Source organism: Balaenoptera acutorostrata, chromosome 12 (genome assembly GCF_949987535.1).
Source record: "Balaenoptera acutorostrata chromosome 12, mBalAcu1.1, whole genome shotgun sequence".
NCBI classification, from domain to species: Eukaryota; Metazoa; Chordata; class Mammalia; order Artiodactyla; family Balaenopteridae; genus Balaenoptera; species Balaenoptera acutorostrata.
In genome coordinates, this window is record NC_080075.1 from 10,448,281 (window position 1) to 10,465,288 (window position 17,008).

At 47.7% G+C, this 17,008-nt stretch overlaps 1 protein-coding gene across 3 annotated transcripts; it reads right to left on the reverse strand.

Moving 5' to 3' along the window:
• Window positions 1–16: 16 nt before the first annotated feature.
• On the reverse strand, window positions 17–10,082 carry LOC102997597 (fumarylacetoacetate hydrolase domain-containing protein 2A). Of its 3 annotated transcripts, none has more exons than XM_007197356.3 (8): window positions 9,924–10,082; window positions 7,056–7,306; window positions 5,628–5,844; window positions 2,110–2,169; window positions 1,753–1,915; window positions 570–678; window positions 370–437; window positions 17–248 (listed from the first exon to the last, which is right to left on the reverse strand). In XM_007197356.3, the coding sequence occupies exons 2-8, from the start codon at window positions 7,298–7,300 to the stop codon at window positions 226–228; spliced, it is 885 nt and encodes a 294-aa protein (XP_007197418.2). In that variant the 5' UTR covers window positions 7,301–7,306; window positions 9,924–10,082; the 3' UTR covers window positions 17–225. The 3 variants fall into 3 exon arrangements, with proteins under 3 accessions (XP_007197418.2, XP_007197416.2, XP_007197417.2); XM_007197354.2 differs by having other exon boundaries at window positions 370–457; window positions 9,924–10,081; XM_007197355.3 differs by having other exon boundaries at window positions 370–457; window positions 7,056–7,327; window positions 9,924–10,077.
• Between the last annotated feature and the right edge of the window lie 6,926 nt (window positions 10,083–17,008).

The window sequence follows — 17,008 nt, forward strand, 5'->3', positions numbered from 1 at the left end:
TCCTTGAAACAAATCCTAAAGGAAGCCAAAAAGAAGTTTATTGAGGAGGAGAGCACCATCTCCTCCCCGTCTACCTGGAAGGGGAGCAACTCAGAGGGGCTGGCACTGGGCCTCTCCCTGTGCTGGGCTCAGTGGGAACGGATGCCCCCACCTCGTCGTAAGTCCGCGGCCTGCGGCAGAGGCCGTCACACCACCTTGTTGACGATGACACCTAGTTCTTCGATCTCACACTGGACTTCGTCGCCCTTCTGCAACAGAGTGGGCCGTGAGGCTGTCAGTCCTTTGGTGTAGCACATACACAGGCCTGGATTTCTCAAGTCTGAGCCCACCCTGCCAGGCCTTCTTCCTTTCCTCATTTAGCCAACCTACCTTGAGAAAGACAGGAGGTTTTCTGAATACACCAACACCTGGGGGGGTCCCAGTCAGGATGACGTCCCCTGGGAAAAGAGTGACGAACCTAGGGCAAAAGGGCCAGGTGAGACCAGGGGCCGAGGTGGCTACAGCCTGCCATGGAGTGCTCGGTTTAGCCTCCAGGTGGGTGTCTGGGGGCAGGGCTCCACCCCACTTACTGGGAGACCCAGGCTATTAGCTCTTCTGTCTTAAACACCATCTGGTTGGTGTTGCTACTCTGGACCACCTCCCCGTTCACTCGGCAGCAGATCTTTAAGTTGTGTGGATCTGAAATGCAAAAACAACACTTTGGGGTTCTCCCTTCTTTCCCTCCAACCCCTCCCAACAATCAGCTGGAAAATGAAAGCACAGGGAGGCCTTGTGACTCGCCAGGTGAGAGGGCCGTCTGCTGGGCTCCCTGTGCTTGCTCCTGGCGCTCCCTGCCCTGGGACTGTGTGTGGACACTGGCCTCCGCAGGCCTCCCTGTATCCACCACAGAGCAGAGTGCCTGCCAGTGGTCCCTTGGGTGGGTTTAGGAGGGGATGTTCCAGACTCTCAAGGGGGAGAGAAAAATGGCTGTTTCTGCCTTAAGAAACAGATGTCTAACCACAGCAGAGGCTGACTTGGCATCTATAAAGCAACAGGGTAACAGCACAAGCAGGAGTAGTGAAGACTCCTGCACCTGAAGGCTTACCTGTAATACTGTCCCGAGTAGACAGTACTTTTAACTTTTTGGTGTTTTACACATTCATAAACACCCCCCGCCCCACAGGGATCACCATTTAACTTCTCTGATGACTGACTGCACGGGGTGGCGTGAGGCTGAACTGCATGGACACGGTCCTGCCCAGATGGCTGTGCTCTGCCCTCTTAAGCACCGTCTCTCTTCCTGGCTCTCACAGGACCTCACCCAGCCACTGTGTAGGCAGGCAGCAGCAGCTACAAGCAGCAAGGGCACGGTGAAGGTGCAGGGGCCTCTGGAACAGCCGTTCTCTGTGATGCTCAAAGGCCAGCTCTGCTTCTTTCCAACTTCAAGACTCTCCCAGATGGTGGCAGCTGGAGGAAGCCTGACCCACCCATCCTGAGAGCACTGTGCTTCGTCATTCACTTCATGAATGCAGATTCACCACCTCTGCAACTGTGGCTCTCCATGGGGTGAGGGGACAGGGTGGGGCCCACTGGAGAACTCATGGCCCACGTTGAGAAATTTGCTCTAATATAAGCAACCAACGAAAGGGCAGCTGGGGATAGGGGGCCCACGTGGAGCCAAACCCCTCACTCCCATTTCCCGGAAAGCTGCTTTCTCTTCACTGATGTATCTAAGAGCAAGAGGAGTCACCAAGTGGGCTGTCAGAGACCTACCTGCTACACTGTCCTTGGTCACCAAGGCAGGGCCCAGGGGGCAGAAGGTGTCAAAGGTTTTTCCCAGCAGCCACTGCTTTCCATTGCGTCTCATTTGCCAGTCACGAGCACTCACGTCATGTGCCACAGTGAAGCCAGCCACATGGGCCATGGCATCTGTGGCCTACGGGGGGCAGGGGGTTTCGCCAGATTGGAGGTTAAATCATGACACCAACCCCTGTAACAAAGGATCTCAAAGCCTTGGTCCCATGTTAGTGGCCAGAGGTGGTGGATGAGAGGCAAGGCAGGGTCAGGAGCAGGTAGGTGCCAACCACCTCCCAATGCCGGGGACAGACGGCACTGCCCTTCCCACCTCACCTTGATGTGCTTGCCCTTCTTTCCAACGACCACGGCCAGCTCCACCTCCCAGTCCACCTCCTGCAGAGCGGGAAACGAGCAGTGAGCTGCCTGCTCTGGGCCCCGCTCCTCTGCCGAGGGGCTACACACCGCCTCAGGGCCAGGGCCTCTTAACGGTGGGGTTGGCTGCCGGCCCCCATCTGTAAGACCTCGAGCCAGAGTGGAGTGAACAGCAGGGGAGGTATCACGTGCAGACCCATCAACTGGGCAGTGGCAGGCAGCACCCCGAGAGGCAGGCAGAGCTCTCCGAGCGGCTGCAGAAGAGCAGCGTTTGTCCGGGTAGGGAGTTTAAGAGTCACTCTTGATACTTCCAGAAAAGGATGAATACCAGGTAACATCAGCTAACCCTACTGTGTGCCAGGCACTACTCTAAATGCTCTAACGCACTAACTCAAATAATAACGAGAAAAAGATCAACATGCCAGAATAAATGTGGGCCAAAGGCTTGAATAAGCAATTCACAAAAAGGAATACATATACATGGCCACAAAAAGGAAAACATGCTCGGCCCTTTCCGTAAACCACAAAGTGCCCTATAAAACAGATAACAGTGGCTTCCCTGGTGGCGCAGTGGTTGAGAATCTGCCTGCCAATGCGGGGGACACGGGTTCGAGCCCTGGTCTGGGAAGATCCCACATGCCGCGGAGCGACGGGGCCCGTGAGCCACAATTACTGAGCCTGCGCGTCTGGAGCCTGTGCTCCGCAGCGGGAGAGGCCGCGGTGGTGAGAGGCCCGCGCACCGCGATGAAGAGTGGCCCCCGCTTGCCGCGGCTGGAGAGAGCCCTCGCGCGGAGGCGAAGACCCAACACAGCCATAAATGAATAAATACAATGAAATGTGCAAGTCAACCTTTAAAAAAAAAAAATAGATAACAATTTAGCCTTTCAAACTGACTGCTCTTTCTAACAGTAACAACCAGAAACACAAAAAAGAACTGGGTTCCTTGGGGAAATGGCTAATTCCAAGTCTGAGACAGAGAGTACAAGATGAGCCTGTAATAGCTTGGCCATAGCAAGGAAGTACTCAGAAAGTGATATAGATGGGGGCCATCTTGAAGGCCCTCACTGGCCAAATTGAGACCTTTTGAGTATCAAAAAGAATGTAAATGATAGACTATGACATATTGAATAAAACTAAAAATCAGGAATTTACAGTGATACTAAAGGGACATGGGTTAAAAAAAGAAAAAAAAAAAAAAAAAAAAAAAGGAGGGAAGCAGTGTTTCTTCAGAGTACCAGCTAATGAAAGTAGACAGACAGAAAAAAATCACCTTTTTCTAACCCTTACTGCAATAATGGATTCAGGTAAGGATGACCAGATGATCCCTGGATGAAAAATTGTGAGGCAATAAGATAGTCACATGGTTTCAATGTCTACCCTGCAGACTGTTTACTAATTACCACAGTGAAATGTACCTTTACAATGGAGAGGTCACATGAGCATCAAGTAAACTAAGGGATCAAACTTCAGGGCCCGACAAGAGTCTCCCAGTGGGATGCAATACAAGTACACACCTGTTGCTACAGACTGAATGTTTGTGTCCCACCCCCCCACCCCCCAATTCATATACTGAAACCTAACCCCCAAGGTGATGGTATTAGGAGGTGAGACCTTTGAGAGGTGATTAGGTCATGAAGGCAGAGCCTCCATGAAGAGGATCAGTGCCCTTATAAAAAGAGATCCCAGAGAGCTCCCTTCTACCACGTGAGGACACAGTGAACAGTCGTCTATGGACCAGGAAGTGGGCCCTCACCAGGCACCAAATCTGTTGGCACCTTGATCTTGGACTTCCTTGACTCCAGAACTGTGAGAATTAAATGCCTTGTGTATAAGCCATCCATTCTGTGGTATTTTGTAATAGCAGCCTGAACAGGTTAAGACACCTGTGTAGAACTTGACAAAAATGTTTAACCTGAATCTAATCGTGAGGAACCAACCAGACAAGTCCAGAGTGTGAGACATGCTATGAGACAACTTGCCTGGTTTCTTCAAAAAGTGTCATTAAAGATAAAAAAGGGCAGGGGGAAAAATTGCTTGAGATCAGGGGCCGGCAAGCTATGGCCCACAGACCAAATCGTTGCTTGTTTGCTGTCTGTTACTGTAGACAAAATTTTCCTGGAACACAGCGATATTCATTCATTCACGTATCAGCTATGCAGCTTTCATACTTCACAATGGCAAAGCTGGACTGTTGCAAAAGACACTATTTGGCACTCAAAGCCTAATACTTACTAACTGGCCCTTTGAGAAAAAGTCTGTGGATCCCTGTTCTAGATAAAAGGCACTAAAGAGACATAACCAAATACAATGTATGACCTTGATTGATCTTGGACCAAAACCAGAAAACAAAACAGGACCCAAATTAAAAGTCATCTTTGGGGGCAATTGGGAATATTCCCAATTGGACTGCATATTAGATATTACTCATGTTAACTTTCTTAGTTGTGATAATGGTATTATGGTCATGTAGGAGGACATTGTCCTTATTCTTAGGAGATGCAGGTTGAAGTTTCTATGAGTGAACTGTCTTAATGTCTATAACTTACTTTCAAAGGTTCTTCCCACTTCCCCTCCAAAAAAAGTGTGTGTGTGCCTGTGGGACACGAGGGAAGGAGAGGAAGAGGGACGGGGGAGGAAGAGGAAAAGCAAATACGGCAGAATGTTAACAGTGAATCCAGGGGAAGAGTCTGTGGGTAGTCACTGTACTTTTTTTCAACTTTCCTGTAATTTCCAAAATATTCCTAAACTAAAAATTTGAAAGTATTAGTAAGGGTACATACACTACTGGTAGACATATAAATTGCTTTTGCAACTTTTCTTAAGGTCACTTTGGCTGATTTTTGAAACCCTGCCTACACTCTGACAAAGACATTCAAATTCTAAGAGTTTATTCAAAGGAAATAATCACACATTCATGGATGTGCATAGTGTATAGTCTTTTCTATAAGGAGGTTCACTGCAACACTACTTATAAAGGCTAAAAACTGGAAACAACCTATCTAGCAATATGAGGACTACTGAATAAATTATGGCCATTGATACAATAGGAAACTAAGCAGTAACCTAAAAAATGTCAGGGGAGAATATTTAATGGCATGAAAAATGTTCTTGCTGGAGACTTAAGTAAATGGTAGGCATATGTACAGTATAAATAGAAACAGGAACAGAAAAACACTGGGAAGATATACAGCAAAACATAAATGTTGCAAGCCCTGGGCAGTGGGAACATGGGTGACTTTTCTTTATGTTTATCTGTATTTTATTAATTTTCTAAATGCAAGTATATTACTTTTGTAATCAGGAAAAGATATAAATTAACTTCTCCTACCCCACCCCCCGAGAGCAGTCTTATTACTGTATAATCCCCTGGAGTTTCTGTTTAATGCACTACTGAGCAACAGGTGGTTCCTTTAGGCTGGAGGCTGAGCACCTGTGTGATGGGCCCCAGCGACTCGGGGGGACAGTGGGGAGGCACCAACCTGGCTCTCGGGAGGGAGGACGACCTCGTCGTAGGGCCCCACGATGGAGCTGGCAAACTTGCTGAAGATGATGGGCTCCTTGGGCACGGGCACGTTCTGCTCTTTGCAGTGGTCCACATAGTTCATGCCCACGCACACCACCTTGTCTGGCCGTGTAACTGGGGCCAGGAATGTCACTTCTGACCGTGGAAGGAGTGGCAACTGGGCAGCCAGGGCTCTGCAGAGACCAGAGCAGGAGAGAGGGGCACTCTGGGGAGATCCTGCAGCAGCTACAAGTTTTTAAAATGTATTTCCTAGATCAACCATCGGAGTCAGCAGGAAAATCAAGCGCAGTTACTGTCCTTTGACATCAGAGCGCTGTTTGTATTTATCCAGTGTTGATTTCCTCTCCCCCATTAGGTGATACATGTCCATGTAAGAGAATTCAGAAGGTGCAAATGGGAATAACGGAAAGGTCTCTCTTCTACACCTTCTCCTAGTCACCCTGCTCCAGCCCTGGAGAAAACCACTGTGTCCTACGTAGCTCTTCACAGCCACTCTCTGCATACTCTTCTCCCATCTTTTTTTATGCAAATGATAGCACAATTATATATACCTTTTAAAAATATATATATGTTAGAGATCTCACCATAACAGTATACAGCTTCCTCGTTTTCGTATGGCTGCATATTACTACACAGTAGAGATACACCCAATTCTCTACTGAGGGACACAGAAGTAGTTTCTCATCTTGCGAGAATATGAAAGTAGGGGAAAAATACTGTTACCAACACTGTATGCTGTCAAACATCTGTATTTTTTGTCAGTTAAATATGTGAAAATGACACCTCAAAGTGGTTTTTTGTTTTTGGGTTTTTTTTTTGCCACACCACGCGGCATGCGGGCTCTTAGTTCCCGACCAGGGATCAAACCCTCGCCCCCTGCAGTGGAAGCGCGGAGTCTTAACCACTGGACCACTAGGGAAGTCCCCTCAAAGTGGTTTTTAATTTACTGTTTATCAACACCTTCAGACCAGATTCCACAGGACTCCTGGCTTCAGGGAGGCCCCAGCTAATCTAGCCCAAACCCAAGAACCATCTTTAAGAACCTCCTGCAGTCCTCTCTCCTAATGAGCTTCCCAAGATGCCTCTTAGGAACCCAGGTTCCAGCCCCTCAGGCAAGCAGGAACTTAGTGCCCCAGGGAAGGCAGTGTGACAAAGTAGAATTCTGGCTCCACCACCAAGTGTGTGGCCTTGGGATAGTCAATCATCCTCCCTGGGCCTCGGTTTCCCCCTCTGTAAACTGAGGATGTTGTCATAAAAGATTTCTAAGGCTCTTCACTAAGAGAACAGGTGAGAAACGAAGGCTGGGTTGCAAAAGAGGAGGCGGGTGGGAGGAGGGAGGGGGAACGGGGTAGCTGCGGCAGGGCACTGCTGCCTGCTGATTTACCTCTTTGCCACTGAGAGAGCGGCCTCTCCCTGCCCCAGGAACTCTATCATCGTCTTGGGCAGTGTGGGGTCGAAGGCGCTGAGGTTGATGACACCTCCACCATTCCCTGACTCCAGGCCCAGATGAGGTCCCGTCAGGTGGGGTGCCCGGAACTGCACCAATCTCATGTCTCTGGAGGGTTGAAAGGGCCAACGCTGAGCCTGCAGCAGAGCCGTGAGCCACCTTCTTCTACCAGAAACCAGCATCGGAGCCTATGGAGAAAAAAGTGGGTCCTAGGGGACGGAGAGAGTCCGAAACCATCACTGGGGTTCCCAAAGCTCCTCAAGCTGCAGCCCAAGTCCTTTTGCCCCATGAGCCATTCTTGGCTCACCACATGGGAAGTGGTCCAGGTTTTAACTTATTTCACGTGTTTCAAATGAAACGTTTCTAGCGAAGCAACTACTTCACGCCAGCCACTGAGCGAGGTCCCAGGGATTCCAGCCTTCCGTCAACCAGTGCTTTCTGAAAGCTTAGGCTGTAGCTGGCACCACTGGGGCACCGGGCAAACAATGTAGGTCAGACACACTCAGCCCTGCCATCCTACCTACAGGGGAGACTGATGTTAACAACGGATGCCGTTAACTAGGATTCTGCAATTGGGACTGCTGCTGTGTAGATCAAGGGCCCTGTCTTTGTCTAGTTTCTTGAGGAAGTGTGGGCTGGGCTAAGATGAGCAGGGCTAGGAATTAGTTAAGAGTGGGGCCCAGCATGAGCAAGAGATCACAGGTGAAACTGGCTTCACAGCTGCCACAGGTAGTTTTTTAAAAGCCAATTTGATCCTGTTACCCTCCTACTTAAAATGCTTTCCACTGCTCACATGACCAAGCCAGAACCCCCTCCAGGCTGTCGCAGCCTTTCAGGAGCAGCCCCCGCCTGCCTCTCCAGGCAGTAATTATTTAGTGGCTCCTGTGCTGGAGTACAGGCTGCCCTAGGAAAGAGGCTGCAGACAGAGGGCAGGGTCTACACCTGACAGGCATCACAGGGCTGTCTCCCCTCTGGGTTCTGCGGCCACAGCTGTCTCTTTCGCTGCCGAGTCCATAGTGCATTGCACTGTGCCTGCCATACAGAAGGCTCTCAGCTACTCTCTGTTCAATGATCAAATGCCAAGAGCAGGGGCTGGACTCTTCACTACTTGGGAAAGCTTGGTGATTGTCAGCCTCAGGAGGGGTGGCTGTGCCTTCGCTCCTCAAATCACTTAGAAAGTATCAACAAGGCTCAGGTCCCATTTTGAGTTCTAGGCTCCACGTAAAGACAAACCCCATTCTCTTCTTTTGTTTCTGAGTCTGGCCCCCACCCCAACAGTCCCTCCTCTTCATGGTTCCTTGCCTTTAAAAGTAGCCCTTTAGGGATTCCCTGGTGGCGCAGCGGTTAAGAATCCGCCTGCCAATGCAGGGGACATGGGTTCAAGCCCTGGTCCGGGAAAATCCCACATGCCGCGGAGCAACTAAGCCTGTGCGCCACAACTACTGAGCCTGCGCTCTAGAGCCCGCGAGCCACAACTACTGAGCCCGCGAGCCACAACTACTGAAGCCCGCGCGCCTAGAGCCTGTGCTCTGCAACAAGAGAAGCCACCGCAACGAGTAGCCCCCGCTCGCCACAACTAGAGAAAGCCAGGGTGCAGCAACGAAGACCCAACGCAGCCAAAAATAAATAAATAAAATAAAAAATAAAAGTAATCCTTTATGCTCAAGCACATGGAGGTCATCCCAGACTGCTGGTTCTCTGATGATTCCATCTGCCTTGTTCAGTTAAACACTCATTAGATCCAGGTCACTGATCTGATCACTGTGCTGGCCGATGAGTTTAACCAGAAAACCAGGAGTTTTGAACCTCCCACCCTCCTGTCTTACACAAGCACCAACCATGCCACTGTCAGGGGCTGTTCAAGCTAAAGTGTATGCACTCATATACTCCACACACTAAGATTATTATCCCACTGCATGCCAGGTCTTACTTTGTTTTACCTACAATGGCTGATTTAATTCTCTTGACCACTGTGGACGGTAGGGACTGTTGGTCCCATTTCACAGATGAAAAAACTAAGGCTCAAAGAGGTTAAGGGATTTGCCCAAGTTCCCAAGGACAGGAAAGAACTGGGACTTGAATCCAAGTCCAGGTGACACTGAAGTTCTTGGTTTGGGCTAAAGTGTCCTAGGGATTTGGGGAGTTGGACACTTTAGCCCAGAGGTGGTGGTAAGTAGGAACCTCCAACAGGAAATCTTCTGGAGGCCCAGCGACACCCTGCATGCCCTTAAAACTTGATCTCCTGCTGGCTACTGCCTCAGGGATAAGGCTGGTCACCTGCTCTCCCAGATAACCGCAGGCCCCACTGACTGCTCTTCCCACATGTCAGGCCCTTGCAGGTTCTCATTCCGTGCCCTCTAGCAATCCCCTCAAGCTGAGCGCCTCATTTTACAGAAGGGGCACTGAGGCTGAAGGAGGTGAAGTCACCTGCCGAGGTACCTGAAAGTGGCCCCGCTGCTCCTGAGTGAACCACTGTGCCGCAGAGCCTGAGCTCAATCCGACTCTGGAAAAGGGTCCCTAAGCAAAGAGGCAGGGACATGGAGCGGCAAAGGCGCAGGCGAGACAAAGGTTTGCACCTGGGACCGCGTCCCACCATCCACTCGCCTGGGCCCCTGTGCCAGTCCCCCACTTTCCCTGTATGCCCAGCTCCGTCCCCTGCACTCAGTGGGCGCCCAAGAGGGCCCGCCCGCCCAGTCCGTGTGGTCGGAGCGGCCGGGCACCAGAGTCCAGTCCTGCCCTCAGCGGGGGGCCCGGAGGAAAGCTGAGGCCCGGTGCACCCCGCCGTCTGGCCTAAACCTAACCTACCTGGCGCCCTGTGCTGTCGGGATAGGACTCGCGGGCCCGAGGCCAAGGTCACCGGGCGCCTGAGCGCAGGTACAACGCCCCAGAGACCGCAACCAGCCAGGAGTTCTAACGCTGCGGCGGGGGACGCCGCGCGGCTCCTGTAAATAAGGCGTCAGCAGAGGCGGGCGCTCCCTCGTGACGTCACGGGACAACGGCCAATAGCAGGGCGTCTAGTTCGGTGCCGGAAGCCAAGTTGCCGAGGGGGCGGGCCCAGCGCCCGAGGGTGGGTAGTCTCTCTCGCGTTCCAGTAGGCCTGTGGGTGCGGATCTGACGCCGGCGAAGCCAGGCGGATACCCCGGACGCCACATGCTCGAAGGCACTCGCTCTCGGGGCGGCGTGCGCTTGCATGAACCCGAAAGGGGGTGCTTCTTGACATTTTGCGCCCTGGGCGCCTCGCTGACCTCGCCCGCGTCGGGCCCAGCATCTGGGCCAGGCCCTGCTCCGATGGTTGAGCGAAATGCGTGGAGACCAAATTCTGGCGCGCTGGTTGACAAAGACAGCTCTTTTTGTCTACTGATTGTGCCATATCAGTGAAGAGAGGAGTGGTGATTGCACCGATTTTACATATGGGGAACCTGCGGCCGGAAGTATTTTGCTTAAGATGTTATTCTTAAGCAAAATTACAGCCTTTTACAGCCCTGTCTTCTTATGCACTATATGGGACTGTGCGCAGGGTAGTAGGAGGCATAACCTCCATCGTTAGAAAACAGGCATTCTAGTGGAGAGGTGGTTTAATTAAACAGTTACAATCCAGCTCTCCAGGCATAAAGACACATGAGGGGCTCTGGGCAAGAAGCCCAAGACTTAATAAAGGAGCAGATCATCAAGGGCTTTATTTGCCCCGGAAAGGAGTTTGAGCCTTATCTAAGCACACAGGAGGCCACTGGAAAGTCCTCACCGGGCGGGGGTGGGGGTGGGGGGAGGTGCCGTGGTTAGACTTGCACTTGAGAAGTTTTGCTCAAGGAAAGGTGTCTGGGTTAAGAGTGGTGCAGCTGAGAGCAGTGGTGGCTTGGCGTAGGGCAGAGATGGTGAAAGTCCAGAGATGTTTAGAAGGCAGAACTGATGGCTCTCAGTGATGACAGGAGGTGGGAGTAAGGTGGAAGGAGGTGCAAGGCCGACTCTTAGGTCTCTGGCCTGGTAGATGGCAGTGCCATTCATGGAGACGGGTTCTGGAGAGGCAGCAAGTCTGGGGGGAGGATGGTGAGCTTAGTGTTGGATGGGTTGTATTTAGTGTGCCCATGGGACATTCAAGGGGACTCTGCAGGGTGGGCCATTGGAGACACGGATCTGGAGCTTCGGCTCTTGTCTGGCTTGAAGAAAGAGGTCAGCACAGAGACATAAATGGAACCTGGGGTGTGAGTGTCATCAAGGGAACGTGCTAAAGAGAGCCTGGCGTAACCCCCAGTCAGGAGATCTGTAAGCATCAGCCAGAGAGATTGAAGGGAAACACAGTGAGAGGAACACATAACTTAGGCAGAGGTCTGGGAACTATGCTTTCTAAACGTCAAGGAGAGAGGACTTCCATCCTGGACAAGGTGGAGTAATGGATAGGATTTACCCTCCTTCGTGAAACAACCAAAAAACACAGACGACATATGCAAAACAATGGTTTTCAAGAAATCGGACCTCAGGCAATGAAGAACAGGGATCTCAGACATGAAACACATGAGACAAGCCCTGCGGTTCCCCAGATTAATGCTTTGAGAGAGTTTCCTCTCCCATGGCACAGAGAGGGGGAACTGAGGTGAAGCCAGCATTCCCCATAAGTTGCAGCAATGGAGCTGAGGGCCTGGTGAGACCAAGGAAGCTAGAGTTTACAGGACAGAGTACTAGACAGGAGACCTGGGCAGAAAGGGAACACAGATCTACAGATGTTCCCCCTCGAGTATTCAGCAGAGTGCTGAGTAGTGCATGCCTGTGAGGCAACGACCTGAGACCAGGGAAAGATTCATCAGAAAGAATTAGAGGGAACAGTGTTAAGAGATTGACAGGGCCAGGAACAGTGCCTCTTCCCACTAGTCTGACTGGAAAGACACAGAATTCGTGGAACATTGAGTAGAGTACTCATAAAGATCTTGCTTCCGTAATGGGGAATAATGAACCCTAGACTAAACAATGCTCCAGTCCTGCCTGACAAATCGTAAAATCAAGACACAAAAGGATCAAAATTGTCTCCAAGTAACTTAAGTACATCACAGACCAAGCTCAATCATGTTTATAGAAAATTTAAAAAATATATCTAGCATCCAACAAGGTAAACTTCACAAGATCTGATATCTAATCAAAGATTACCCAGCTTGGAAAGAAGCAGGAAAACATGACTCAGAATAGTAAAGCAATTTAATCCAACTCAGAACTGACAGATGTTAGGATTAACCGACAAGGACATTATAACAGTTTTTTATAACTGTACTCCGTGTGTTCAAATGTTAAGTAGAGGGACTTCCCCGGTGATCCAGTGGTTAAAACTCCATGCTCCCAATGCAGGGGACCCAGGTTCGATCCCTGGTCAGGGAACTAGATCCTGCATGCCGCAACTAAGAGCCCGCATGCCGCAACTAAAGATCCTGCATGCCTCAACGAAGATCCTGCACGTGCAAATAAGACCCGGCGCAGCCAAAAAAATAAATAAATATTTAAAAAAAAAAAGAAAAAGTAGAGACAGGGACGTTAAAAAAAAAAAAAGACCCAAACCAAACTTCTACTGGTGTAAACTGCAATATCTGAGATGAAAAATACACTAGATGGATTAATGGTAGATTCAACACTGCAGAAGAAAAGATTAGTGAATTTGTAAACATAGCGCTAGCTTTTGGGCTGGCACCTCTATCTTCTGATAATTTGCCAAAATGACCAACACAAAAGGAAAGAGGAGAGGCTCCCGATAGATAAATGTTCTCTAGGCCTTTTAGAAGACATGGAGCCGTTCCTTTGGCCACATACATGTGAATCTACAAGAAAGGTGATGTTGACATCAAGGGAATTGGCACTACTCAAAAAGAAAAGCCCACCACTGTTCCCACGGCAAAACTGGAAGAGTCTATGGTGTGTTCCCACATGCTGCCAGCATTGTTGCAAACAAACAAGGGCAAGAGTCTTGCCAAGAAAATTAATGTACATATTGAGCATGTTAAGCCCTCTAAGAACTGAGATAGCTTCCTGAAACATGTGAAGGAAAATGATCAGAAAAAAGAAGGCAGCCAGAGCAAAAGGTACTTGGGCTCAACCGAAACCCAGGCGGCTCCACCCAGAGAAATGCAGGCATTGGTTCTCCACCTGTGAGAACCGTGGAAAGGAGCCTGAGCTGTTGGAACCCATTCCCTATAAATTCTTGGCATAATAGGTATTAAAAAAAAAAAAAAAAGACCTCCGGACTGTAAAAATGTTTCTCTTAATTGAGAAGAGAATGTCCCCTCCCCCAAAGAAGTGTTTCCAGCAAACTTTTTTTCTTAAAAAAGGGAAAACATAGCACTAGGAACTATCCAAAATGAAATAGAGTAAAATATGATTTAAACATGATGAAAAGACCATCAGTGAGCTGTGGAGAAAATCCAAACCACTTAATATATGTGTAATTGTATTCCTAGAGTAGAGGAGAGGGAAGGGGGAACAGAAAAAAATATGTTTGAAGAAATAATAGCCAAGACTTTTCTAAACTTGATGAAAACTATAAACCCACTGTCCAAGAATCTCAACAACCCCCAAGCACAAAACACATGAGGAAAACAACACCATGGCATAGCATAATCAAGTTGTTCAATACTAGTGATAAAGAGAAAATCTTAAAAGCAGCCAGAGGACTTCTGTATCCAGAATAATGGAGAAACACTTGTTTCTATTCCTCCTGCTAAGTACAGCTAAAAGCCTGTACGAAACAAACATAAGACTCTGAAAAGGAGATGAGAAGGCAGACTGGCCTGGGGTCTGCACACCAGTGAGATGATGCAGCAGTGAGTTCTCTGGGTTCTTTTTTCTCATGTATCCAGACTTGGTCCTGAGGGAGCTGGCAGCCTGGGAATGGCAGGGGGTGCAGACACAAAAAGCCCCAAGGAAATCCTCCTCTGGAGTCAAAGGACCAGGAAAGGGACAGCCTAGCAAAACAGAAAATGTAGACAATAACTGCTGTACTCCAGCCAGACGACACAGAAAAAAACTGTGGTCCCATGCCCACCAACAAGGCAGAGTAGGGAGGCTAGATCTTCACCCTTGCCAGGCTGTCATGAAGTGCCTCAACCCTTCCGCCATGTCAGAGCGGTGAGCGGGGTGGATCAGAGAAGGGAAAGTGGGGAGCCTGAACTGTCCTCCCTGCTGGGTAGTAGCAAGGTCACCCTCCACAGTGGAGGCCATGTGGGGAGCTGAAGCTCCCACCCTGCTGGGCAGTAACAAGGATCCTCTCCTCCCTGGGTGTCCTGGAGGCTGACTTAATGAAAATGAAAAGTAACATATCAAAATTTGTGGGGCACAGCTAAGACAGTACTCAGAAGGAAATTTATAGCTCCAAATTCTGATTTTAGAAAAGAGGAAAATTCTCAAATCAATAAGCTTAGCTCCTAGAAAAAGAAGAGCAAAATAAACCCAAAGCAAGCAGAAAGACAGAAATAATAATGAGCAAAAAAATCGATGTAATAGAAACCAGAAATATAGTGGAGGAAATCAATGAAACAAAAAGATGTTTCTTTGAAACGATCAATGAAACGACAAACTTCTACCAAGAATGACAAAGGAAAAAAGAAGAAAACACAAATTACCAATATCAGGAATGAAACAGGTGATATCACTATAGACCCTGAAGTCATCAAAAAGATACTAAGAGGCTACTATAAACAAGTATACACACATAAATTTGACAACCTCAGTGAAATGGACCAATTCCTTGAAATACAGACTATCACAATTCACCCAATATGAAACAGATTATTTGAATAACACTATATCTATTAAGGAAATTTAAATTGTAGTTTAAAAACTCCTGAAAAAGTACTATCCAGTCCCAGATGATTTCACTGGAGAATCCTACCAAATATTTAAAGAATAAACACCAATTTCTACATAATCTATTCCAGAAAATAGAAGAGGTAGGAACAACGCTTTAATTCATTTTATGAAGCTGGTATTACCCTGGTAACAAAAAACAAAGACAGTATTAAAAAAAAGACAACTACAGACCAATATCTCTTATAGATTCAAAACAAAGCATTAGCAAATATAATTCAGCAATATATAAAAATAATTCTCTGCCATGACTAAGTGGGCTTTATTCCAAGAATGCAAGGCTAGTTCAATAATCTTGGTGAAAGTTTCATAGACGTTCACCAAAAACATAATATAAGAAAAAGATTGATGAAGTGGACTTAATCAAAATTAAGAGCTTCTGCTCTGCAAAAGGATGCTAAGAGTATGAAAGAACAAGCAACAAACTGGGAGAAAAGATTTGCAAACTACGTATCTGACAAAGAACTCATATCTAGGATATTATAAAGAACCATCAAAAATCAGCAGAGAAAAAACCAATCTAATTAGAAAATGGGTAAATGACATGAAGAGATGTTTCACTGAAGAAGCTATTCAGATGGCACGTGATCACAAGAAAAGATGTTCATCATCACTAGAGATTAGGGGCATGCACATTGAGACCAGGATGAGATATCACTGCAGATTACTAGAACAGGTAAAATAAAAAATAGTGACAATCCCAAGTGCTGGAGAGGATGTAGATAACTGGATCTCTTATACATTGTTGGTGGGAATGTAAAATGCTATAGCCACTCTAGAAAATTGTTTGGCTGTTTCTTAAAAAACTAAACATCACTTATAATATGGCTCAGCAATTGTACTCCTGGGCATTTATCCCTGTACATGATTGTTCATAGAAGTGTTATTTGTAATAGCTAAAAACATGGAGACAAACAAAAGGTTTTACGATAGGTTAAACACAATGTGACACATCCATACCATGGAATACTACTTGTTAATAAAAAGGAAGTATTTATTAATTAACGTGTGTACATTGTTTTTTTAGACATAATGGTATTGCATACTTACTAGACTACGGTATAATGTAACATAACTTTTATATGTACTGGGAAAACAAAAAATCCATGTGACTCACTTTATCACGATATTTACTATATTGCAGTGGTCTGGAACCAAACCCACAATATCTCCAAGGTGTGCCTGTACACCCTTTTACACACATTTGGATTCTGTACAGCAACAAAATAACCCTAAATGCGAGGCTAACCTTCTTAGGAATGAAGAAGTTCTTACCCTTTCCCAAGAGTCGTATCCATCATTGGCTATATTATAAATTTATTTATTTATTTATTTTTATTTTTGGCTGCATTGGGCCTTCGTTGCTGTGCACGGGCTTTCTCTAGCTGTGGTGAGCAGGGGCTACTCTTCATTGCGGTGCGCGGGCTTCTCATTGTGCTGGCTTCTCTTGTTGCGGAGCACGGGCTCTAGGCATGCCAGCTTCAGTAGTTGTGGCTCGCGAGCTCTAGAGCGCAGGCTCAGTAGTTGTGGTGCACGGGCCTAGTTGCTCCACGGCATGTGGGATCTTCACAGACCAGGGCTCGAACCCGTGTCCCCTGCATTGGCAGGCGGATTCTTAACCACTGCACCACCAGGGAAGTCCTGACTGTCTATATTAAATGCTCTTCAAATCTAGTAACAGCCCCCTGAATATTCTGTTGCCTAAAATGTAAAATTAAGGTCTGACACTTGTGTGTAAAGTAAAATTGGGAAGAAGGAGAGAGAAGAAGCAAATGGGCAGCATATCCAAATGTAACAATCAAATAGAAAATACGCAAAGCTACTGCAGTTCTCCTGTAATTTGTCACAAGGCCGTAAATGATATTGATGTCTTTCTTCTATCACTGCACATTCTGTATTTACCTTACCCTCAGTGAGAACCTCAGCTGGTCAGGGTTCTTTACCTAGAGGAGTGACCTAAACTTTCATTCCCCAAAGGTTTGAGCCCTCAATCATCCTGCCTTTTTTGGTTGCTGTAGGTTTTCCTTAACCTTTACTATTTTCCTTAACCTTTC

Excerpts from the sequence above, each read along its gene's own strand:
- LOC102997597 (XM_007197354.2), bottom strand. The coding sequence starts at position 7,300 with ATGCTGGTTTCTGGTAGAAGAAGGTGGCTCACGGCTCTGCTGCAGGCT. Across the intron at positions 458-569 it reads CTAATAGCCTGGGTCTCCCA|GTTCGTCACTCTTTTCCCAG; the intron begins GTAAGTGGGGTG and ends CTTTTGCCCTAG. Across the intron at positions 249-369 it reads AACCTCCTGTCTTTCTCAAG|AAGGGCGACGAAGTCCAGTG; the intron begins GTAGGTTGGCTA and ends ACTCTGTTGCAG.